Genomic DNA, 24,046 nt, shown 5'->3' with positions numbered 1-24,046 from the left:
GGCTGATGATGATAAAGGCCATCACCATCTAGTGTGGCTTGAGGGTCAGAGCTGGAGGAGATGAAGTCAAAAAAGTGGCTGGAGGTTAGGAGGAGTTGCAGAGCATGGGATTTGGTAGGTGGGTGGGATTTGACCTTTTACTCTGGGTGACATGGAATAGCCAGTGGAAAGCCTTAAGAGAGAGACATAATCTAATGTTAGCTTCAAATGGATCACTCAGGTAGCTCTGGTAAGAACAGATCACAGGAGACAAGAGAAGAAGTAGGAGATGAGCTGGGTGATGATTACAGTAATCCTGGTGAAATGTAATGGAAGACAGATTAACGTGTTGGTGCTGGGAATGACGAGAAGTGGTCATCTTCTTGAGATGTTTTGTGGACAGTGCTAACAGATGGGCTTTTAGGTTGGACATGGGATCTTAGAAGAAGAAAAGTTAAGGATGAAACCCAAATAGGGAAGACAATATGAGGAGTAGGTGTGGAGAGTGGGGAAGAAAGCAGTCTTGGGGGCAGCAGTTCAGAGGTTTAGTGCTGCCTTCAGCCTAGGGTGTGATCCTGGAGACCCAGGATCGAGTCCCACGTCGGGCTCTCTGCATGGAGCCTGCTTCTCCCTCTGCCTGTGTCTCTGCCTCTCTCTCTCTCTCTCTCTCTGTCTCTCATGAATAAATAAATAAAATCTTAAAAAAAAAAAAGAAAGCAGTCTTGGTGGGTACATCTTAAATATGAGAGGCCTGTTAAACCAGCAAGTTGAGATGTTGAATAGGTGGTGAGATAATATTCAAGTACGGGATTCAGATGAGAGATCCAAGCTGGAGATACAAATATTGGCTTTGTCAGGGTTTATGTGATATCTCATGCCACAGAGCAGATGGATTTATTTTGAAATGGTTTGCCTTCACTCACCATTACAAGTGACTCAAGTTGAGGAACAACCTTTCAGCTACTTGGCTGCTCAGAGGGTCCTACGGGCACTCCTCTGGAGGTGGGACACAGCCCACTTGTCCCGTCTTTACTGAAGATCCTCAATCCTGGGGTGACCTGGAGCCTAACCAGCTTCCCCTATGTATGTGCTCCTTTCCATCGTCCCCAGGAAATGCCATGAAAACAAGGCTCCAGTCTGAGAGCCTTAAGTGAGAGTGACAATCTGGCTGTCCATATACTACTTTTGACACACGTGCAAAGCACACTCGCAAAGTCTACCTGGCAAGAAGCTAATTCTTTAATGCGTGTGTGTTGAATGAACATGGTGACAGCTGTTAAGTATTTTGCATTTTATGGTCTGCTTTTTAAATTCAGGCTTATAGCATAGTCATTTTTTCATGTTTCTACTCAATCTTCTTAATGAAGATTATACTGATTCTAAAGTATTTTTGTGGCTTCCTGTTGAGTTGCTTCTCAGGGCTAACATCTTTGTGTGTGAATTACTAGTTCGTCCAGGGTTGCCCTAGCTGAGCTCTATGTAATTCAGTTGCTCTAAGGCTTACCTCTTCGGGCAGATTATATTTCTGATGGTATTTTTCTGTGTGTGATTCCCTCCATATGACTTCTCTACATTAAATTCATCACAGTGTGGTCATAGTTGGAGATTAGGTCCGTACTTTGGGGCACCCTGGAAGGAAAGTGGTGAGGAAGAAGAATGGATACAAGAAAAGAGCACAGAGTAACCACAGTTGATCATTGTAGATGCTCTCACTTCCCCGGACACCTCCTCTCTCAGAAGCTGGTCCCTGGCTTCATTCTACTGACATTGTCTTTCAGGAAAGGAAATAGTTCACATGCTCAGTGAATGATTTTATGTGTTGATAGTTTATCCATCAGAAGGACGTTATCATCATCTGCCTCTTGGACTAACTACTGTGTCTCATGTACTTTGGCTCTGTCCTTTTGTCAGGACAGGAAAAATTCAACAGCAAGCAACATTCAACCTATATTAGTACTTTACAATTTTTAAAGTTCCTTTTCTGTCTAATCTTATTCTATTCAGAAATTTATTTCACCCACCTTTTTGGTGTCTCATAAACATCATTACGCAGAATGTTATACTACAGTGATCCTCCTCGGGGTCTTGAGTGGGTGTGTGGAACTGTTTTTTCTCTACAACAAATGACTCCTAAGCATTTTTGCCATTTGGGTTTTTAAGCCTCTTGTGAACAGTTTTGACTTCTTCTTTCTTATTGCTTAATCCTGCCATTATGCTTATCTCTACTGGCACCTTCTTCTCTTAGCAGTGAACTGCCTATAAAGTGCCAGTTAAGAAAGATAATTAAGCTTGCATGAGCATGTTGCAAGATTGCGTGAAAATAAGACCAAGTGGCATCTGTGTGAGAAAAGAATGGTTAGCTCAGTCATTTTCACTTCTGACTAAATTCTTGTCTGTGGGGGATCCCTGGGTGGCTCAGTGGTTTAGAGCCTGCCTTCGGCCCAGGGCGTGATCCTGGAGACCCGGGATCGAGTCCCACATCGGAATCCCTGCATGGAGCCTGCTTCTCCCTCTGCCTGTCTCTGCCTCTCTCTCTATGTCTCTCATAAATAAATAAAATCTTAAAAAAAATCCTTGTCTGTGTTTCTTGATTTTCAAGATCACCGAATAAGTAACCTTAAGCTACGTATAGTGTAGCTGTATTTACTATGATGCTTGGCCACTCTCATATACCGATGGTAGGTTTCCAGATTTCTGACATGGCTTAATATTCAATAATACATAATGCTTATAAAACCATGACCCAAACATTGAGTCTCAGAGCAATGTTGAGGTCAAAAGATGATGAGTCCATTGGTCAAAATTATTTGTTTACTTGCTATATAGAGGAAATACATAAGTTATAAGAAAGGTTCTTATTTTCCCTCCTCTTTCTCACAACTTCCCTCATATCACACTCTTGTCCCTAAACCTCTGCCTTCAGCTTTAATGGCACCTCCTCTTTCCTTTTCATTCTGCATTAAAATGCCCAAGACGGTTAGAAATTGTTGTTATAAATTTTTATTTTGAGATATGTTTTATTTTATGACTTAAAGAGGTTGAACAATCATAACCCTTCATCCAGCTTCCCCCATCATAACATACATAACCATAGCACATTACCAAAACCAGGAAATTGATATTGATAGATATTTCTGTTGAATTTGATACAGACCTTATCCAGATTCTGCAAGCTTTTAAATGCAGGTCAAGAGCCTCAGTTTTATAAAGTAGGAGCCACTTAGAAGGCAAGGAAGAGATTGATACTAAGAGTACCAAACCAGAATCGAGAACAGGTGATTTAGAAGGAAAGAACTGAGAGATTAGATGTACATGAATAACTTTTGACCCATCAAAATTAAACTGATTTTTTCCTCTTATTTTTCACCAAGGGAAAACATGGTGCCTCAGGACCACCTGGCAGCAAAGGAGAAAAGGGCGACAGGGTTGTATCAAGAGTGAAAGGTGAGCCTAGTCAGTTACGTAGTTCCCTGCCATTTAATGAATGATACATGAACCATCCTCTTGCATTCATTTCCCTTGCAGATCAATTCTATAACAAGATACAGTATTGTTGAGATTGCTTAAAAAATATTCCTTGCTGTTCACATTTCTTGTCGGGCCTCAAATCCTCTGTCTCTTATTTGAAAACATAAAAACCATATTCAAGTCCTTATTATTGTGAACTTGGGTTTGACACAAGACCGACTTGACTTGGCTACTCTGTTTTCAGTGCCTTATAGCATCCTGTATTAATCAAGACTACTTTGGTCGTGATAGAAACCCAGCTTGAAGTAGTTTTAGAGAAAAAAAAATGTAATTTAATGACTCACCCAAACAAAATTGGAAGTATTAGATGTAGGGTTTGCACTGGGATAGCTGGATCCAGAAGATTCCTTCTGCATCTTGTATCTTTCTTGGTACCATCTGCATTTCTCCCCAAGACTAGCTTTCCTGGGCTGTGGATATACTGCCCCTCCTACCAGAAGCTCCAAGTTCTTACAGAAAGAAGGCAAGCTCTACCTTCTCAGCTCCAGCTTGAAAAACATTTTAGGAAGAATTGGACTAGCCTGGGGGAAGTGCACAACCATGGGCTGCTCCCCTGTTCACCATCGCCAGGGGATGGAGTTCCATATTTGGCACCACACAGGCAGGGGCAGATGCTGTTGTGATCGGTGCCTCCACACACAACCTCCCTGTCAGAATGAGGAAAGGAGAGCTTCCAAAATAAGAGAGTCAGTGGGCTTGGCAATTGTCATTCTCCCCTCTGACTTTTGCATGGTTGTCTTTGTGTGATGTTAGTCAACTGAGACACTCAGAGGAGTCTCTACCAGCCCACACAGAGGCAAGGTCATCATTTTTCTCTTTGTCCTGTGTTTCCTCCTACTTCACCCACTGCTGAGAAGGGCTGGAATATCTTTTGGACTTTGTTCCCAGGGAAAAAAGGAGAAAGAGGTCCTGATGGGCTCCCAGGATTTCCAGGACAACAGGGACAACATGGTCGGGATGGACTTCCTGGAAAAAAGGGGGATCCAGGCCTCCCGGTATGTATAATTCTTCTTTGACTACAGAATTTCATTTTCTTATATGGTTATAAAGCCTCTGTTTTTCCTTTCTCATTTAAAACTACAATGCAGTGAACTGCCAATGTGCTGTAATCAGAGCCATCTTTGGTTGATTGCCACAAAAAGATGGTTATTATAAATGCTGTAGGGGGATCCCTGGGTGGCTCAGCGGTTTAGCCCCTGCCTTCAGCCCAGGGCGTGATCCTGGAGGCCTGGGATTGAGTCCCACATCGGGCTCCCTGCATGGAGTCTGCTTCTTCCTCTGCCTCTGTCTCTGTCTCTCTCTCTCTGTCTCTCATGAATAAATACATAAAATCTTTTAAAAAAATGGTGTAGAATAATTGCAGTTGGAAGTTTAGTCATGCCAAGACTTCCTGTCCTGTTTTTGGCCTTTGTATCATTCTCATGGTATTTATCTGTTTCTGGGGCCCTCGTATCTACAAAGCCCCCAATGACCTCAGGCCTGTTCAGTTAACTCTGTAGGGCGGAGGATAGAACACGGGTCCTGATAATGACTGTTGGTCTGTTCCTCGGGTGAAGAGGTACATAGGGGAAGTGGCAAGCAAGAAAGGGTCGACCACCACTCGAGAGACCCCCCCCAACAAGGGCTCCGTAAATATCTTCCTAGCTTTCCGGACCAGATGCATGGTTTGCAGCCAGGGATTGGTTTTACCATAAACAATGTTGCCTTGTGATGTACTCGACATCCAGTTTGTATGAAGTTGCCAGACGAACCAAACTAGACAGTTAACCAAAGGTCAAAATCTTAAGCAGGAGAAGATGTGGAGGGGATTGAGTCTATCCCTGTATCTTCTCATAAGAATAACAACAAGAAGGGCAACAATATCAAATACATCCGAGCCTATTTGTTTAATTTGTAAGCCTCCTACCTCTCTCAATTTACATATTTCTGTATTTTATTATTTTGATATTAGAGAGCTGTTCTCATGTAAGATTTCTTAATTCCGTATTCAACACATAACACACACATGGCTTTCTCTATTTGAGGCCTAACCACCCCCCCATAGCATATATATGTTTGTAAATATTTAGTTAGAATATGAACAAGAATCTGAATTAATCATTTAAAATTAGGTTTGCTATTGAGTAACTGTCTACTGGAATTATAAGGTTTTTCCATGTGTTTCTATAGCTTATGACAATGACTGCTTTGAACTCATGAACTTGTAATGATTGTAACTGACTCATGATGCACCCATTCCCAGGGTGGTCATGAGGATGCAGCCCCAGGTGCTAAAGGGTCTCCTGGACCACCAGGGCCCCCAGGCAGAACAGGACCCAGGGGACAACCAGGTCTGGGATTTCCTGGTCCACCAGGAGAGAGAGGACAACCAGGAGCTCCAGGCCGCCCTGGCGAGAGGGGCTTCGGGGGCTTGAAGGGCCAGAAAGGTAATTTTGAATGTTTTGTGTTACAGAATGACAAGGGAAAGCGTGGAAGCTAAAGTGATCCTCTCTTCTGGGCAAAGCTATCATAGCTACAGCAGAACCGTTCAATAAAATTCCTTCTAGCTGCTCTTCAGACCTTGAATGTTGTCAAACAAATAAAAGCATTACAGCACAATCAATATTTAAAACAAATTCTTAAAATACTAAAATGTCTTTGTTGCTGTTTATTTGTCTGGCATACCAAAATTGCCTTCCATTCATTTCTCAGTACCAACTCCTGCAGTCCGTATTAAATTTACATACATATTCAAAATATCTATTTGTTTACAGTCTTTTGAGACAGTGTGGTGTATCTTAATAAAAACGCTAGTATTTCATTTGAAAAACACATGATTGTCCTTGAAAATCCATTTGTAAGCATTCTAGAAGGAAAAAAAAAAGAGAAGGGATTTCAAATATATTTGACAGTTATCTGAATTTAAACAAATAAAGTGACTTGCTTTGAGTTTGAGCTGAAAACTTTGAAAGGGCTGGAGAAAGATTTATTCAAGATTTTTTTTTTCCTTTTATAATATGTGCCTACGTCTCGGGCTACATTATGAATTGTGAGGTGTTAAAATGAGATAGTATCTTTGGTTCCTGCTTTGACCACATAGCAATAATCAATAATCTGGTCCTCACTAAGGTTTAAGATTATGGTTCTGGACCCATCAAAATCTAACATTATTTTTTATTCAGTTGATATGTTTTTGATGACATTGTAATCCATTAGTTCTGTTATAAAAGAGAAACATTCCCTTTTAAAGGGGGAGGAGGGAACTGAGAGGCACAGGTTTTTGGAGTCTTCCTGTCTTCACCAGTGAAAATGGGGGATGACATTGACCATACTGCAGAGTCATTAGAAAAACCAAGCGACAATACACGTGAAGCCCCAGACCCATGGCAGGCCCTCAGGAAGTGGCATCTGGCATTAACAGATCATCGAGTGTCCTCATCCCTGCAGCCTCCCACACTGGACTGAACAGTTGGACACTCCAGGTGTCCAGTCCTCTGAGCTAACTGTTCAATATCGCTCCTCCTTCATGACTTAACCAGGTCTTCTGACTCCATTGTATTGAATATCATTGGGCCTGTCAATACGTTATTTTTTTTAGGTTATTAAAACTAATACTTCTTGGAATTCTTCTTATTTCCCTAGTATCTATAGCAGTCTGACAGTTGAAGCTCAGCTTTCAGGACATATTTTTTTTAGAAAATCATAATAAAGGCAGTTCAAATGGTCTCACAGTACTTGGGATTCTTCTTTTCCCCTAAAATTCCACATATACTCTATGAAGAAAACATCTTTATTGAGTTATCATTGAAATTCATATTATGTGAGGCTATTGGTTGAATGAATGCCAGTTTTGTTTTTTTTCATTCCAGGTGATACAATTTCTTGTAACGTCACCTACCCTGGGAGGCCAGGGCCCCCAGGTTTTGATGGACCTCCAGGTAGGATCAATGGGAAATTGCTGTTTTATATATTCCCCAGAGTAAATAAAACTGGTAAGATGATGAACCAGTAGTTAATCTGGCAGCTAGTGAGGATACTTCTAAAATTATCATCAGGTTTTGAGGGACTGTGGGAAAACAACATTTGTGGTAAGTCACATTGGGGCTCAAGTTTACTGGTTGGGCATACCCTAGGTGGAGAAGTTTTTTGGGTTTTTGTTTCTATATATCTCTGTGCAACAAAATTTACCTTGATTTGATTACACATCTGTAGAAATATCTACCTTTTGAGAATTTTAAAACTGTACCTTCTTTCTTTTCCCATGTCCCAAGAGTGAAAAATGATAATTTGCTTTACCGATTGTAAGTTTTACTCTATTCTGCTTTCTGAGCCTCAAGGGACATGAACACTCAGACTTTACGTTGGCAGTTGTACCTCCTTTAAAGCTATTTTAACTCAGAGAACTTCCAGTAGAAAATCGCAGAAAGTTAAAAAAAAGAAAGAAAGAAAGAAAGAAAGAAATCTTGATTCCTTTTGCAGGTGCTTCTTGCCTATACTTCATTTGAGGGCAAATACAGTAAGGTGTAGGGAAATAGATTTTGGTCTTTACCCCGGGGCTTTCTCAGCAGGCCACAAGCTGCATGCCTTCCCCCCCTTCTACAAGGAGGGGCTGTGTTCAAATATTTGTGTTGAGACAGAGCATGGGAAGGCACCAAAAGATTCATCCGAGTGGTGGTACACGTCTCAAAGGCTTTTAGGGAGAATCCTTTACAGAATGGCTTCTGAGAAAGTACATTAACACAATTGCTGTCTTTGAAACACATGATTGTGTGGAGCACATGATTCACAGATTGATTATGTAAACCAGGCGAGGCAACAGTTACGTAAAGTAGAAATACTCTGAAAAAGACAGCACAGATTCTTTTTAATCCACCTTATTTTGTTCTCATTTGATTTGTGTTTTATGGAGTCTGTGTTTTGTTGTCATTGTTTAGGACCAAAGGGATTTCCAGGTCCTCAAGGCGCTCCAGGGTTGAGGTGCTTGGATGGGCCAAAAGGTCAGCGTGGCAAACCAGGAATGTCAGAGATACCCGGTCCACCCGGTAAATCAGTGTTCTTCATTTGAGAATGTGTATATAACTCCAAAACTCGATGACCTTAGTAAGCAGGTGGTCCAGGGATCCCTATGTAATGGAGTGAGGTGTCTTTTCCTGAAACATTAAGCTCTTACCTATGTTTTGATAACTTTTAGGTTCTGATAATTTTGTAAGTTCTCGGGGCTCCTTCCACCTGAAGCATGAGTTACAGGCTATTATTGGCCTATTGTTTGGTAGAAACTGTTCAGTCCAGACAGACTACCAGTGGATGAAAGCAATTAGGGAAACACTGGCTTCTAGGAAATACAAAATCACAATGTATTTTCCTACACAAGGTGGCAAAGCAACGTTGCTTATTAGGTTATTCTTAATTTTAGTTAATACCCCTGTATTTTTAAAAAAGGTGCTTTTATCAAAGTAGTAGTCTTACATTTGTATTGGTTCTCTATGTGTACATTTAACAGTTTAATCAATTTGTTTCAACAGGTTTTCGTGGTGACATGGGAGATCCGGGTTTTGAAGGTGAAAAGGGGTCCTCCCTTCTTGGGCCGCCAGGCTTTCCTGGTTCTCGTGGAGCAAATGGTCAGAAAGGAATGATGGGAGACATTGCCTATGGCCTCCCAGGCCCCCCAGGAAAGAGAGGTCCTTCCGGAGTGCCAGGGTCCAAAGGACACAGAGGTGATTCAGGACGTCCAGGGTTTGCAGGTATGAGGGGCTGCGCTGTCCCTGTGGTCCCCAAAGCTGGCTCAGCCCTGGAACACAGCTAAATATTGAAGAGTATTTAGACTATCTAGCCTTAGAAATGTAGAATGCAGAATCTGCCCTCTAAACATCTTCTTCCCTCATAAGTGAGCACTGGTCACATTTCAAGTAACCTGCATCCTCAGCGTTGCCTTTGCATTTTACCGATTGCTTTCAAATCCATGGCTCAGTCAATTCAGTTTGGTTCAGCAGCTACTGGGTATCCGCTTGCTTTAGACTCAGGATGGCATGTTTGTGCTCTAAATGCCCCAGGACCCGGGACCGGGGTCACCTGCCCACTGGCAATGCCACATTGAGGGAGGACAGTCTGTAAGAGCAGGGCAGTTCTGGGATGGGGTGGGGGGCGTAGAGCAGTGTGCAATGATGTGAACATCATCAGGGCTGGGCCCTAGCACACAAGCTGTGTTACTTGGACAGGTGATAGGATGGAGGGATTTTCATTCCAGCAGGGGTAGCGGGCGACGAAGATGGGGAGATGATCCTGGCCCAGGCTTCCATTTGTTTCCAGAATCACTAGGATTCTTCAGGATCTGCAGCAGAAGTCTTTCATGTACTTAAAAATAATCTTGGGTCAGGGTCCTTAAAATCATCATCCTCGGTGCACCTGGGTGGCTCGGTGGTTGAGCGCCTGCCTCCAGCTAAGGTCATGATCCCTGGGTCCTGGGATCGGGTTCTGCATTGGGCTCCCTGGGAGGAGCCTGCTTCTCTCTCTGCCTATGTCTCTGCCTCTCTCTCTCTGTGTTTCTCTCATGAATAAATAAATAAAATCTCTAAAAAAAAATCATCATCATCCTCTGGGCCTTGGTCTTAGGAATTTTGATTCATTACATCAGAACTGGGTGGCTCCTAGCAGTCCAGTCTGAACGTCAGCCCCTCGGGTGATGGTGACCAAGAGTGGATCCCAGACCAGACTTTTACAAACACTGTTCTGGTTCTTTTCTAACAGGGGATGAGCCAGTATGTATTAGGTAGCCACAATAGTATCATACTACAGGGCAAACGGAGGGCAGGGGGCTAAGCCACTGTTCTGTGTCACAGGGAGTGAGCTTACTCTGTACAAAATCCCAGTTGGTTGGAAAGAAGCGAGATAATACATTATGTGAGTCAATGAAAATAATTTTGATTTAGGAATCCTACTGTCTCCCTTGTGACAATGTATGTAAGGGAAGTGTTCAGTAGAACAGGAGGATTAATATGAAATAATCCTGTATCATCCATAAGAGAGGAACAAATAGGAATAAAGTCACACACACACACACACACACACACACACACACTCCAAGGAGTGCCATTCAGCGATTAGCAACTAAAATCACCTTTATAAAGATTACAACAAAATTGAAAACCTTTGCAGATTAACGTGCAATGTGAAATAATCCAACGATGGTGTGCTGTGGTTACTACTTTAAAAATGTAAACGTACGAGCAGAAGTACAATGAAAACGTGGAACAGTAAAATAGATTTTTAGTTTAGGGCATGGGGAGGTGGGGGATTGATTTTTTCTTTTCCTGAAAATTATGACACTGCTTTTCCAATAAATAGAAATTTAAGAGTTCAAGTGATGAAGCAGCTTACCAAAAGAACATCCATTCAGTGCAAACTGGATGTGTAAGCATTGTGGAGATTTGGTGTAAAGCCCATCTACCACGATGTCAGAGGTTAATTAAAATCAAGAAGAACTGCCTGTTTTTTACATTTGCCTAAGCAACTTCTTTATTGTCTGTGTAACTTTATCAAATAACTCTATTACTAATGCATGGTTTTCCCATTCATTTGGAGCTTACTGCCATCTGGATTAAGAAAATCCTTTGAGAGGGGCTCTTGGATCGCTCAGTCAGTTAAGTGGCTGCCTTTGGCTCAGGTCATGAACCCAGGGTCCTGGGATCGAGCCCCCACATTGGGCTTCCTGCTCAGCTGGGATCCTGCTTCTCCCTCTTCCTCTGCCCCTTCCCCTGCCTATGCTCAATCTCCTCTCTCTCTCTCTCTCTCTCTCTTAAATAAATAAATAAATAAAAATCTTTAAAGAAAAAAGGAAGACTTTACTCATTTGAGCCCTGAGCCAGGATCAAATGTCGGTTGCTGGTACTGATAATGCATACACTCTTTGTGGCAGGCTGACTCTAGTGTTTCAGGCCCTGGGAGTCACAGGTGCATTGTGTCATTTCAGGGCCAGCCGGCAAGCCTGGATCCCCAGGTCTCAAAGGTCCCAGAGGCAGAGAGGGAAGTGCTGGGTTTCAAGGTATCCCGGGTCCACCTGGCCATTCCTGCAAAAGAGGCGCTCCAGGGATACCAGGGCAACCGGGGCTCCCTGGGGCCCCGGGGAGTCCAGGTAAGTGCCAGCACACATCAAGCCCTGGGAAGAGTCTGGGACCTGACCCCACTTAGGAAGGAGCAGGCTCGCCTGCTGCTCTTACCCACCAGCAGGACTGAGACTCCTGGGGCAGAGACACAGGACTTTACTCCACAGAATGACAAGTAGCATGAGCTTCCTGGTGCTTTGTGTCATTTCCCCTTGTCCCCCTCACCTCATGGGGCACAGACATGGGCTCGATGGATGTTGCATTCCACGCAGTGGGGAGCAGTATCTGAGAGGGGCACCCAGCCTGGGGAACTGCTGCTTTAGAGCCACCTGCAGGACAGCTCGCTCTTTATGCTTTATGCTGGGGGAGGAGCTGTATCAGCTGCCAAGGTTGTGACCTTGAGAAGTCAGGTACAGAGTGGCCAGGACACTTGTATTTTTGGCACATGCAGCAAGACACGAGACACACAGAGGCTCGAGAGACCCAGGAAGAGGTACATCTCCACACAGGGTGCCAGAGGGCTATTGCCGTAGGATCTCCATGTCACCATTTGGTTTGTCACCTGTTATTTAAATCCTATTGCATTTATCCAAATGGCAGGAAAGTGCCCTCTGAATGGATCATAATGAGACTGGGGCAGACCCTGCCACTACAGCTTTATTTCTAGCACCAATAAAAACTAGATGATGTGGCTGTGATTTCTGCAGTTCTCTCCGGTGAACAACCTGACCAAGTTCGCTTGGCCAGAACTTCAGGAAACACCTGGAAAACTTTCTTCTACTAGTTTCAAGAGTGAATACAAAATGATGTTTTTGCCCCTCACCCTTCTCCATTTTCCATTTTTTAAATGCTCTTTATAGCACTCGTGTATCTCTCCATCGAGAAATATTCACTCAAGTAATCTCCCTTTCCATTTATAGCAGCCAGAAAAATAGGTTCTGAGCCTGAGGGAGAGTTGCCACTATGGTTTTAGCTGATGGATGTTGCTTCGTGGGCACAGATACACAATTTAAGCGATCGTGAACTTTTTCTACCTGTCCGCGCGTGTGAGGCCATTTATCGTATGTTGTCACTGTGGTTTGTCGCAGGTGCCCCAGGTTGGAAAGGACAGCGAGGGGATGTGGGGCCTCCGGGTCCAGCTGGAATGAAAGGCCTCCCTGGAGTCCCTGGACGGCCAGGGGCAGAGGGACCCCTAGGATTCCCAGGAGTCCCAGGCCCCTTAGGGGATGATGGACTGCCTGGTCTTCCAGGCCCGAAGGGTGGGTAGTGCTTTTCTATTATTTCACCCCTATTTGGTAAGCTTGAAATCCACTGCCAAGTGAAGGCTATTGCATATGCTCCTACTATTGAATTTACTGTTATATCAGCCTGATACTGTCCATCCCTTAGTGACATCTCCTTTCTTCTTATCCTCTATATTGTCGTTTCCAGGGCAGAATGTTTTTGGTGTAGGTAAATGGGAAAAGGTGGTGGGGTGTTGAGTCCACAGAACCCATGAACACTTCTGCTCAACACACTGGGTAGAGCCGGTGAAGTCTTGGGTCAGGGCTAGTGTACTTCCACTTTGGATGAGCCCCACGTCCCTGGCTTCTGATCTCTTGAAGCATTAGGAGATCAGGACTCAGAAACATAAAGGCTTCCACGTCAGCCCTAGGGGGTGGAAACCTGAGTAGGCGAGTACAGCCATTGCATGCAGCGGGGCTGACAGCGGTTGTCCACCTTCAGTGCAGAAGCTGAGGTCCATGGGAGGGCGCAGCCCCAGCCGATGACAAGGAACCCAGAGTTAGGAAGTATGCTGGCTTTTAAAATGTCTTTCTAGGGACACCTGGGTGGCTCAGTGGTTGAGCACCTGCCTTTAGCTCAGGGTGTGATCTTGGGGTCCTGGGATGGAGTCCCACATCAGACTTCCTGCAGGGAATCTGTTTCTTCTCCCTCTGCCTGTGTCTCCGCCTCTCTCTCTCTCTCTCTCTCTCTCTCTCTGTCATAAATAAATAAATAAAATCTTCAAAAAATAAAATGAAATGTTTTTCTAAAAGTTCATGTTCTCATTTCATCAGGACCCCAGGGGCTGCCTGGCTTCCCCGGTTTTCCAGGGGAGAGAGGAAAGCCTGGCCCAGAGGGACGCCCTGGCAGAAAGGGGGAACCGGGAGAGGATGGTCGGCCTGGCTTCTTCGGAGACCAAGGGGTGAAAGGTGCCAAAGGTAAATGCAGCTGATTGTGCGATGAGGCCATATAGGTGGTTGTGCTATTTGATCAGAACGTACAAACGTGGTCTTTGAAAAATAAATGGGACTGTCCTGCAGTTTGGATTCCTCTTCCTTTTGGATTGCTGGTGGTGTCTGCTTTAGAATTTTAAACCAAATTCATTTTCCTTACCTCTCAATCTGATTGCATATAACTGATAAATGAATTGCTCTATTAATAGAAAAAAATAAGAAGTGATTTGATGTATAGCTATTGGGTTTGAAAGAACTTTCTCACTGGTTGGGAAGGGGGTGAAGGCAGGGCTCTGAGCACCTAAACCCTGGTTCAATTTCTTTTCTTTTCTCTAATCTCTTCTTTTTTCTTTTCCTTCTCTTTTTCTTTCTTCCTTTCTTTCTTTCTTTCTTTCTTTCTTTCTTTCTTTCTTTCTTTCTTTCTTTCTTTTCTTTCTTTCTTCCTCTCTCTCCCTTCTTTTCTTCCTTTTTAAAAAAATTTTTTTTTTTTTTTGGAAAGTGCCAGATAGTACATATTGCAAGCCCTGTGGTCCCTGTTGAAGCCACTCAGCTCAGCATTTGGAGTGTGGAAGGAGCCAGAGACAACATGGAAACACACTAATGTGATTTACATTCCAATCAGATTTTCTTTACAGACACTAAAATTTGAACTTCATTTAATTTTCACACGTCACAAAATATTTTGCTTGTTTTGAGCTTTCCCCCTAACAAAGGAAATGTGTAAAAAGCGTAGCTTACAGGTTATACATAAACCGGCCACAGGTGGGATTTGACTCTCAGGCTTTAATTTGCCGACACCTGAACTAGAATAAGCTCATTATCATCTGAGCCATGAGTTATGTGTCTCCTAAGCGTCATGTAAGGAAGGAGTTTTCAGGGCACCTGGGTGGCTCAGTCGGTTAAGCGTGATTTGGGCTCAGGTCATGATCTCAAGGTCGTGACATAGAGCCTCATGTTCAGCTCTATGCGCAGCTGGTGGTGGGATGGAGAGGGTCTGCCTGAGGTTCTCTCTCCTTCTCTCTCTACCCTCTCCTGTTCTCTCACTTCTTTCTAAAGTAAATAATAAAGCTTTTAAAGAAAGAGTTTTCATTACTATTAAAAAATCAAAATTTCAGGACCACTGGTTTAAATGTTCTATGCTCATCCCTGTTATGTATTTACTTTTACCCCTTGGCCAGGAGGCTGCAGAGAATGAAGGTAACATCTCATTTCCAGTGTGAGGAATGAATGCTTGACAGTTTGAGAAACAAATGTTTTTGTTCTTAAAGCCCTTTGGGTAAATAGCCTGCAATATAATTTAAATTACTTTTATTTCTTGATTGATTCTACTGTGATTTTTTTTTTGTTTTACTAGCCTATCAATTTTTTTATGTATAATCAAGGAATCAGTGTCTAAACTCTTAGCTAGCTTAGATTAAGTGACGTATGCTATGCTATTATGATTTCCAAAAATAAAACAGATTTAAGAAACTGATACCATGCTGTATTGTTTACTAACCAGAATTTATATAAAAAACTTCTTTTTTGGGGATCCCTGGGTGCCTCGGCCATTTAGCGCCTACCTTTGGCCCAGGGCCTGATCCTGGAGACCCGGGATCGAGTCCCACATCGGGCTCCCTGCCTGGAGCCTGCTTCTCCCTCTGCCTGTGTCTCAGCCTCTTCTCTCTCTCTCTCTCTCTCTCTCTGTGTGTGTGTCTCTCATGAATAAATAAATAAACTCTTTAAAAAAAAAAAACTTCTTTTTTAAAAATATGCCCTGATTGGTATTTGCTCCGCTGGTGTAAATACTCCCACCATGGCTGATTTAAAGCTGCCAGCCCTTTAACAACTGGCTTACGAAATTCTTGGGTTGTTAATAATTGGCTCTCACCACACTGGTATGAGCCCACTGGAGCACACTTCTACGTCGGGACAGTTTATGAAGATCAGATGGAAATATCGTCTAGTCTTCCTACCTTCCAGAATTCTCGATGTGGAGATGCAAGTTGAAATAGGTGTTCTTGTAACAGAAGGAAAATAATAGAAGGTAGCTAGGAAGGGAAAGACAGGGAACTGGGACATGTGAGACGGGCAGTTTACATCTTACTGGATGAAGAGCCATGATTTTAGATCTGGAACTTTTCAAGCCTACCTTTTTTCACCCAAGACCCTGAGACCCACTTGGCTGAATTTAGCAAGCATTCACCAGTCACTCCCTGTACCCCAGACCCTTTTGCTGGACATGTTGGGAAGGGAACATAAAAAAGGCTCAGCCCTTCCTTTAGGAAATCCATTGATACTGTGCTGATACTGTGCTGATACTGTGCAAGCTGTAAACATAAATAAGGCTTAGTGAGCAAAATGAGGATTTGGAAACTGGACATGAAGTGTGGTCACAGAAGAATCACGTGTATGGTGCTTCTGTTTGTCCTTCTCTTGCATAATTCATATCTGAAGGAGCGAGAGGACCCCCAGGAGATGAAGGAGAGATGGCGGTCTTTTCCCAAAAAGGGAAAACCGGGGAACCTGGACCTCCAGGAGATGATGGATTCCCAGGAGAAGAAGGTAAATGCTCACTTTTTTTTAACCATATCAAATGAGTTGACCTTTATAGATGATCCAAACAAGCATGCATGAGGCAGCTTTCCTAATAATGCTAAGATTAGGGAAGGCCACTTTTTTTTTTTTTTTAAGACACAAATATACACAGATTAACCTCATGCTGCATTTTTCTTTTGCTTTTCCATGTCAGAATTTAAAGTTCATACGCATGTATAGATTTGGATCTTCCAAACCTGGATCAATCCTAAGATTAGATATCTAATACCAGTTCCAGCTTTAAAGTACCCCCATTTGTGGTGACTGGTATTAAAACGAGTAACACAGTGACGATTGTCCAGGTCATTTTGAGCAGTGCTTCTCAATCTTTGATGTGCACATGAATCCCTAGGGCTCTTGTAAAAATGCAGATTCTGGATCGACTGGTCTGGGGTAGGCCCAACTCTGCCTTTGTAACAAGCACCCCGATGCCTGGGCTCCTGCTCCCCAGAAATGGTGTGTGGCGAGGATTTTGATCACCACATATGTATTCTCTATCCCCCGAAGTTCAGTTTTAGTGTGTGTGAGGCCAGGGCTCTTATCTTGGCTCTCTCTTTCATTAGTGTTTAGGGGAGCGAATGTTTTTTAACTGCCCTGGGTAAGTTCTTCATTTGTAAAATGAGTGTGTAACAAAGCAAACAACCCCACATGCTCGTCTATCATAGAGTCTCTTCATGCCTTCCTGAGTCTCATCCTGGATGCTTCTTTCCCACTGAGGCCCCAAACCATCACAATATGGCTTAGGGCAGGAACTAGGATTCCTCAAACCTTCGGCTTCATCTCCTAAATATAGGACCCAAACCCTCAGCCTCGCTACTGCCCAGCCCAGGATTTCCTTGGAGAGGTTTGTAACACTTCCAACCCCATTAGGTGATAAAGGCAATCCAGGGATGCCGGGGAGGAGAGGAGAGCCTGGAAGATTCGGAGCACCTGGATTTCACAGAGGGGAGCCCGGGAGAACCGGGCAGCCAGGGCTTCCTGGCCCCCCAGGCCCCCCAGGCTCACCTGGGCTGAGAGGGATTATTGGTTTTCCGGGATTTCCAGGTGACCAGGTAAGTGGCTGCCAGTTGGGGAGGGAAAAAATGATAAGACCTTTTTGCTTTCAGATGCCCATAAGTAGTTATAATCTATCTGTAAACATCATTGCCCTTTTACTGGGTTTTAGAAGGGAAGGGAAGAATGGAGCCTTCTGGAAAGCCATGATGTAACTATAATTTCTGGCAAGTGGTCATGCCTGTTTCCACTGGTGGTTGGGAGAGTCACTCACTTCACGTACCACCTGCCCCTCCCAGCCTAGATTAGACAGCTCCACAGAAACTTCCCTCATGACTGCTGGTTTATCAGAGTGAAGAGTCCTCTGAAAAATAACCCAAATTCTGGTTTCTTTTTTTTTTTAAGATTTTATTTATTTATTCGTGAAAGACACACAGAGAGAGGCAGAGACATAGGCAGGTTCCTCGCAGGGAGCCCAATGTGGGATTCGATCCAGGACCCCGGGGATCACACCCTGAGCCAAAGGCAGATGCTCAACCACTGAGCCACCAAGGTGTCCCCAAATTCTGGTTTCTAAGCCTTCCTGTATGATTGCAGATATCACAGATTTTGCTGTAAATACCTTTGGTTTTCATAACTATGAGTAAAATACTTCCCTGAGAAGCCAAGAGGTACAATATGTGTCTTAAGCCTACATCACAACTTCTAAAAGATGTATATAATTTGCTACCCATCTTTTGGAACCAAATAGATTTTTCAAATTTTTGGTAAAAAAAAAAAAGTCTTCTAACAATATTTTATTTGGTATTAATTTGCTCATCTGAAACTTAAAACTCAAATTATGGGATACAATTACTGTTTTGTAATCAAGAATAGAGAATTGGATGGAACCTTTTGGCACCTCTAATACTGGAGTTGTAGCAGCTTTTAAAAGCTAGACACATGGAGTAGTATGTCTGCAATGCACTTCTAATTTTCTTTACCACTGCAAATGTATGGAAATTGGTTATGGAAAATTATAACTGGGTCATGTTATGCATATGTCATTTGTATTTGAAACCAAACTAAAGTCTTTTGTTTTGTTAAACTGTCAGGGTGAGCCAGGTTCTCCAGGGTCTCCTGGACTTTCAGGAATTGATGGAATGAGAGGACCTAAAGGTATGCTTTGGAAACACAGCAGCCATCCACCAAGTTCACAGTCCTGAGTGTTTGGAACATTGTGAGCACGCACATTTAGCATGAAAAGTAAAATACATCAAACAAACTGTACATCCAAGGGGTTCTTTTTATCTTTATTTTTTAAGTTTTTAAAAAAGTTTTTATTTAAATTCCAGTTAGTTAGGATACAGTGTAATATTAGCTTCGAGTGTACGATATAGGGACTCCACTTCCACACATCACCCGGTGCTCACTCATCACAAGTGTGCTCCTTAATCCTATCACCTCCATCCTCCCCCCCCACCCCCACCTCTCTGGTAACCATCAGTTTATTCTCTATAGTTAAGAGTCTGTTTCTTGGTTTGCCTCTCTCTCTCCCTTTTTCCTCTTTGCTCATTTGTTTTGTTTCTTAGATCCCACATATGAGTGAAATCATGTGGTATTTGTCTTTCTCTAATTTATTTCACTGAGCAATACCCTCTAACTCCATTCATATTGATGCAAATGGCAAGATCTCATTCCTTTTTATGGCTAATAATATTCTAGTGTGTGTGTGTGTGTGTGTGTGTGTGTGTGTGTGTACACCCACATCTTCTTTATCAATTCATTAAATGATGGATGCTTGGACTGTTTCCATAATTTGTTTATTGTAGGTAATGCTGCTATAAACATTGGAGTGCATGTATCCCTTTGAATTAGTATTGTATTTTGGGGGGAAATGAAATACACTAGATGGTAGGGTAGCTCTATCTTTAATTTCTTGAGGAACCTCCATACTGTTTTCCACAGTGGCTGCACCAGTTTGCATTCCCACCAGCAGTGCAAGAGAGCTCCCCTTTCTCCACATCCTTGCTGATACCTGTTGTTTCTTGTGTTGTTGATTTTAGCCATTCTGACAGGTATGAGATGGTATCTCATGATGGTTTTGATTTGCATTTCCCTGATGATGAGTGATGTTGAGCCTCCTTTCATGTATCTGTTGGCCATCTGGATGTCTTCCTTGGAAAAATGTCTGTGTCTTTGCCCATTTTTAATTGGATTATTCATTTTGGGGGATATGAGTTTCATAAGTTCTTTATATATTTTGGATACTAACCAAGGGGTTCTCTTTAGACTCTGCTAGATTGCTTGATAGTCAAACACTCAAGACCCAAATTATCCATATTTGGCATTCAGATCCAAGGGTACCAGATAGAGAATAGTATGCTTGTTGTACACAAGGTCTCAGTGGGGGTCTCTCAGCAATCTTTGTAGTGACTGCCTCTCCATAAGTGACAGCTCGGGTACAAGGAGACCAGATCCACACTGGTGGGCAGTGTCTACCTTGGTCTGGAAGCCTTCTGCACCATGGAAGCTAATATCTCTTCTAAGGACTCCATAGATACAGCTTTTAGGGTCCCAGTGACAAGAGTCATAGGACATAGAGAAGACCGGAGCCATGATTTCCCACCAGGTGTTAATATTTCACTTAAGAATGTCTGGGCCACATATAATTTACAGTTGAGTTATTTTTACCATAAGCCACGGGTCAGCAAGTGTGTTTTTTTGAGGGGCCAGATCACAGATATTTTCAGCTCTGTGGTCTCTGTTGAAACTACTCAACTGTGCATGAAAGCAGCCAGACAAAATGCGAACCAGGGGTGTGGCTGGGTTTCATTAAAAATTTATTTACAAAAAGCTACAGGTTAGATTTGGCTTCATAGATCTTGGTTTACCTTGTGCCAAAAACAATGTTGCCTCATAACACAACTGGCATTCTACCTTAATCAGATTTCCAGGGAAATAGAAACACAGTTACCTGTGGGTAAAAATATTCTTAGAGAAAGAGAGGTTTCATTAACCCTTAATTCAAACAAGCAAACAAAAATCAGGATATTTTAAATTATGATGTTTACATAAAACCTTTAACATTATTACTGTCCTTATATACAATTGGGTTAATAGCTTTCTTTAAACCTACTAAAATATGATTCACCTTTTTAACCTTAGTTTTAACTTCACTATCTGTGAATTCACAGATTTGATGAACAGTGATATTTTACTTTTATTATAAATGCAATGAATAACTTTAAAATATAAAGGAGTAGGGCCACCCGACTGGCTCAGTCAGGAGAGCATGTCACTCGATCTCAGGGTTGTAAGTTTAAGCCTCATGTTGGGTGTAGAGATTACTTAAAAATAAAATCTTTTTAAAAAGTGAAACAAAATATAAAAGTAATTAATGAATGACTAAAAATCTCCTCCCTCACCACCAATGAAACATGGTTTGCATTTTGAGAGACATTCCATAAATAATACAACATTTGCCATAAGAAAAATGACCTGTGTACATTTACTCCTTCAGAAAGAATAACCTAGATGTCTTCTTCAGAAGTTACAAGTGGGGAAGCTCTCATTTTTGAGTTGACACTGAGAGGATACCGGGTTGAGCTCCCTTGCAGAGAGCTTGAAATGTGCTTACTGCAGCTAAAACAGGGGAAATTTCTGTTTTTTGTTTCTAAAACACTAAGAATATAGATGCTCAGTGCCAAGTAATTGCCTAAATAGATGCCTAAATTTAAAGCTATTTTAGGAAATTTAAAAATTCAAACAAAAAAAAAATTCAACCGATTAAGATATAGTTGATGATTGTTACGAACTAAAAAAAAAAAAAAAAAAAAAAAAATGGTGTGTGTGTGTATTTAAATCACATCTTCTATGTTTTCATTTGTTCTTATGTAGGGAAAAAAAACCCTGTTTTTCCAAAAATTCTTCTGGAATATTTGAAGATAAACTATAAAGACAAATATGACTGTTATTAAGTCACTTCTAAGAAATAAAATTAAGTTATCTTAAATAATATATTATGCATTTTATCACTTACAGGAAGCAAAGGTGACCCTGCAAGTCAGTTCGGCCCACCTGGTCCAAAGGGTGAACCAGGTAGCCCTGGATGTCCAGGTATAGCTGAATGTTTTTCTTATTAAAACAATAAAGGATAGGGGCACCTGGGGGGCTCAGTCAGTTGAGCGTCTGACTCTTGGTCTCAGCTCAGGTCTTGATCTCAGGATCATGAGTTCAGGCCTTGTGTTGGGCTCCACACTGGCATATGGAGCCTATTTAACAAATAAACAAACAAAACAAAACAGAACAAAATGGGACGCCTGGGTGGTTCAGTGGTTGAGCATCTGCCTTCAGCTCAGGCCATGATCCCGGGGTCCTGGGATCGAGTCCCACATCAGTCTCCCTGAGAGGAGCCTGCTTCTCCCTCTGCCTGTGTCTCTGCCTTTCTCTCTCTCTCTCTGTCTCTCATGAATAAATAATTAAAAAAAAATTAAAAACAGAACAAAAACAAAAAAGAATAAATTACTTTGAAAAATAGAACAATTACTTTCTACTCTTATCTGGCAATAATTATATCAATATTTTCTTCCCTGTTTACACACATCTCAGAAGGATTATTTATACATATCTCCACCGCATCCTTGGCCTAGAAGGACATCAGGATTTTGTACCAGGGATTCTCAGTCTATTTCCACCATGGCTCCCATGACCTCCGATGGTGACCTAACAATCCATTCCCCTTGGCATGCCCAGATTTTGACATGGTCAAACATGATTATTGCAAGCAATTAAAAGCTGGACTACTTCACAATCTCTAGAATTATGAATGGTACATTAGCAATAACCACTCACACTGACCACAGCTTCAAGTCATCATTCCAACCCTTTTTTTCCCACTCAGAAAATCATATGTGAATGCCAGTGAGGAGTGCCATTGTTGAGGTATCATGGAATATCTCATTTACTGAATATGGAATTTACTAAAAACCAAACCAAAAAAAAAAAAAAAAAAAAACCTCCATCACCAACAATGACTCTAAATTGTTCAAGCAATTATCCTCTGTTTATCAGTGACAAGTGACATGTGACATGTTATCCCTCAGAATGGGTTAGGATGTACTGTGCTCTTGCCTTCTGCTCGAGGCCCTGGCTGGCTACAGTACATGACCCACCATTGATGAAAGGTACATGCTTTTTAGCTTAGTAATTTTATTTTTAAGAATTTATATCACGCCAGTGATCAGACAAGTGAATAAAGATACCTGCACAGGAGTATTCATTGCCTGGAAAGAAACCAGTCACAAATGATGGCTTAGGGATGTATGCATGACCTCATTCAGCTGGTAGTGGATAGGTTAGACACAGGTTTGTCTTTAGATGGATCCCTTGTAAATAAAATATCTTGTTTTAATAGTTTTGTGCATTTTATTTATTTGAGAGAGAGGACAAGTAGGAGGAGGGGCAGAGGGAGAGGAGAGAATCTCAAGCAGAGTCCCGACTGGGCACAGAGCCTGACACAAAGCTTGATGTCATGACCCTAAGATCATGACCTGAGCTGAAATCAAGAGTCAGCCACCCAACTGACTGAGCCACCCAGGCGCCCTTATTTTGTGCATTATCTTAAAATTCTCTTTGGCAATAGTCATGTTTCGTTACATACAGTGGGAAGAATATCTGAGCAGAAGTATGATCAGAAGTTTTTTTATTTTTGTCTTTTTGTTTTTTATACCATAAGTTTGCTAAAATGGAAGTCTAACAGAAAAACTAGCTATTACACTTGCAAGAACTTTCTCATTCTCTTTCATAATGGTCTTTTAGCTCTGACATGGTCAAATAGAAATAGGTAATGTAGTATTTTAACCAAAGTAGTATTTTAACCAAAATTTTCCCCTATTTGGAGGGGAAAATAGTTTTGAGGTTAACATTGTAGGGGTTCATAATAAGTACCAGAGTGAGAAAGAAGCCTTAAGAAGGAAAATCACTGGTTCAAAGTCTCACTGTCCGTGTGGTCTTGGGCAAGTTGCTTACCATCTTTGTTCTCAATTTCCTCACCTGTAAACTGGCCCCATGCATAATTATAGGATTGTTCTGAGGATCAAGTAAGATTCCTTGAAAGCAGTTTGTGAACTGAAAATTCCACCTTTACTGGTAGTTTTATGTAAAATATTAAGACACTAAGATTTTATAAGCTGCAACTAGTCCAAAATGGAGGCTTTTGAGATTACCTAATATTTTAAGTGAGAAATTATAAATCTAAGTCATTTTCCACTTAGGCTAACTTTTTCAAGAGAATTTGCCTTAGCGTGATTTCCCTGGTGTCCTGTGGTTATCACCATTTAAACTGTTCCCTTTCTCATGTGCCATAGCTTTAGCTTAAAACTTCTAAATTCCATCATATGTTATTCACCAGCACAGAGTTTACCTAAATACATGATTTCCATTGACTGGGAAAAGCTGCATTGATTGAATTTGAATGAGCCCAATGAGAAGGCATAAGACATAGAGCTGCTACCTGTCTCAGGGGATTTTAAATGATTATGCTGGGTTGCTACCCCCCCCCCCTTCCAATTCAGCGAGAAAATATGGCACAGATGAACTCAGAAGTTCTCTTCTTAATTTGGATACGACTGGGGAGGCAAGCCTCAGTCTTTTCATTTGTAGAGGAGAAGAACACTGGCTTGCCTTTGCTGCGGG

General features: G+C 42.1%; 1 protein-coding gene across 5 annotated transcripts in view; it reads left to right on the top strand.

The window, feature by feature from the left end:
• Positions 1-24,046, top strand: part of COL4A4 (collagen type IV alpha 4 chain) — a 125,980-nt gene that overhangs the window by 67,986 nt on the left and 33,948 nt on the right. For all 5 annotated transcript variants that reach the window (XM_077869030.1, XM_077869029.1, XM_077869027.1 and 2 more), the window contains 13 exons: positions 3,351-3,423; positions 4,396-4,502; positions 5,750-5,933; positions 7,356-7,424; positions 8,421-8,528; positions 9,009-9,227; positions 11,453-11,614; positions 12,674-12,844; positions 13,643-13,786; positions 16,238-16,345; positions 17,249-17,430; positions 18,466-18,529; positions 21,395-21,469. In XM_077869030.1, coding sequence (XP_077725156.1) covers positions 3,351-3,423; positions 4,396-4,502; positions 5,750-5,933; positions 7,356-7,424; positions 8,421-8,528; positions 9,009-9,227; positions 11,453-11,614; positions 12,674-12,844; positions 13,643-13,786; positions 16,238-16,345; positions 17,249-17,430; positions 18,466-18,529; positions 21,395-21,469 — 1,666 coding nt within the window. The remainder of the gene's footprint in view (positions 1-3,350; positions 3,424-4,395; positions 4,503-5,749; positions 5,934-7,355; positions 7,425-8,420; positions 8,529-9,008; positions 9,228-11,452; positions 11,615-12,673; positions 12,845-13,642; positions 13,787-16,237; positions 16,346-17,248; positions 17,431-18,465; positions 18,530-21,394; positions 21,470-24,046) is intronic.

This window comes from Canis aureus, chromosome 24 (assembly GCF_053574225.1).
Source record: "Canis aureus isolate CA01 chromosome 24, VMU_Caureus_v.1.0, whole genome shotgun sequence".
Taxonomy (NCBI): Eukaryota; Metazoa; Chordata; class Mammalia; order Carnivora; family Canidae; genus Canis; species Canis aureus.
The sequence above is the reverse complement of the archived record's forward strand: the minus strand, read 5'-3'. Positions and strand labels throughout refer to the sequence as shown.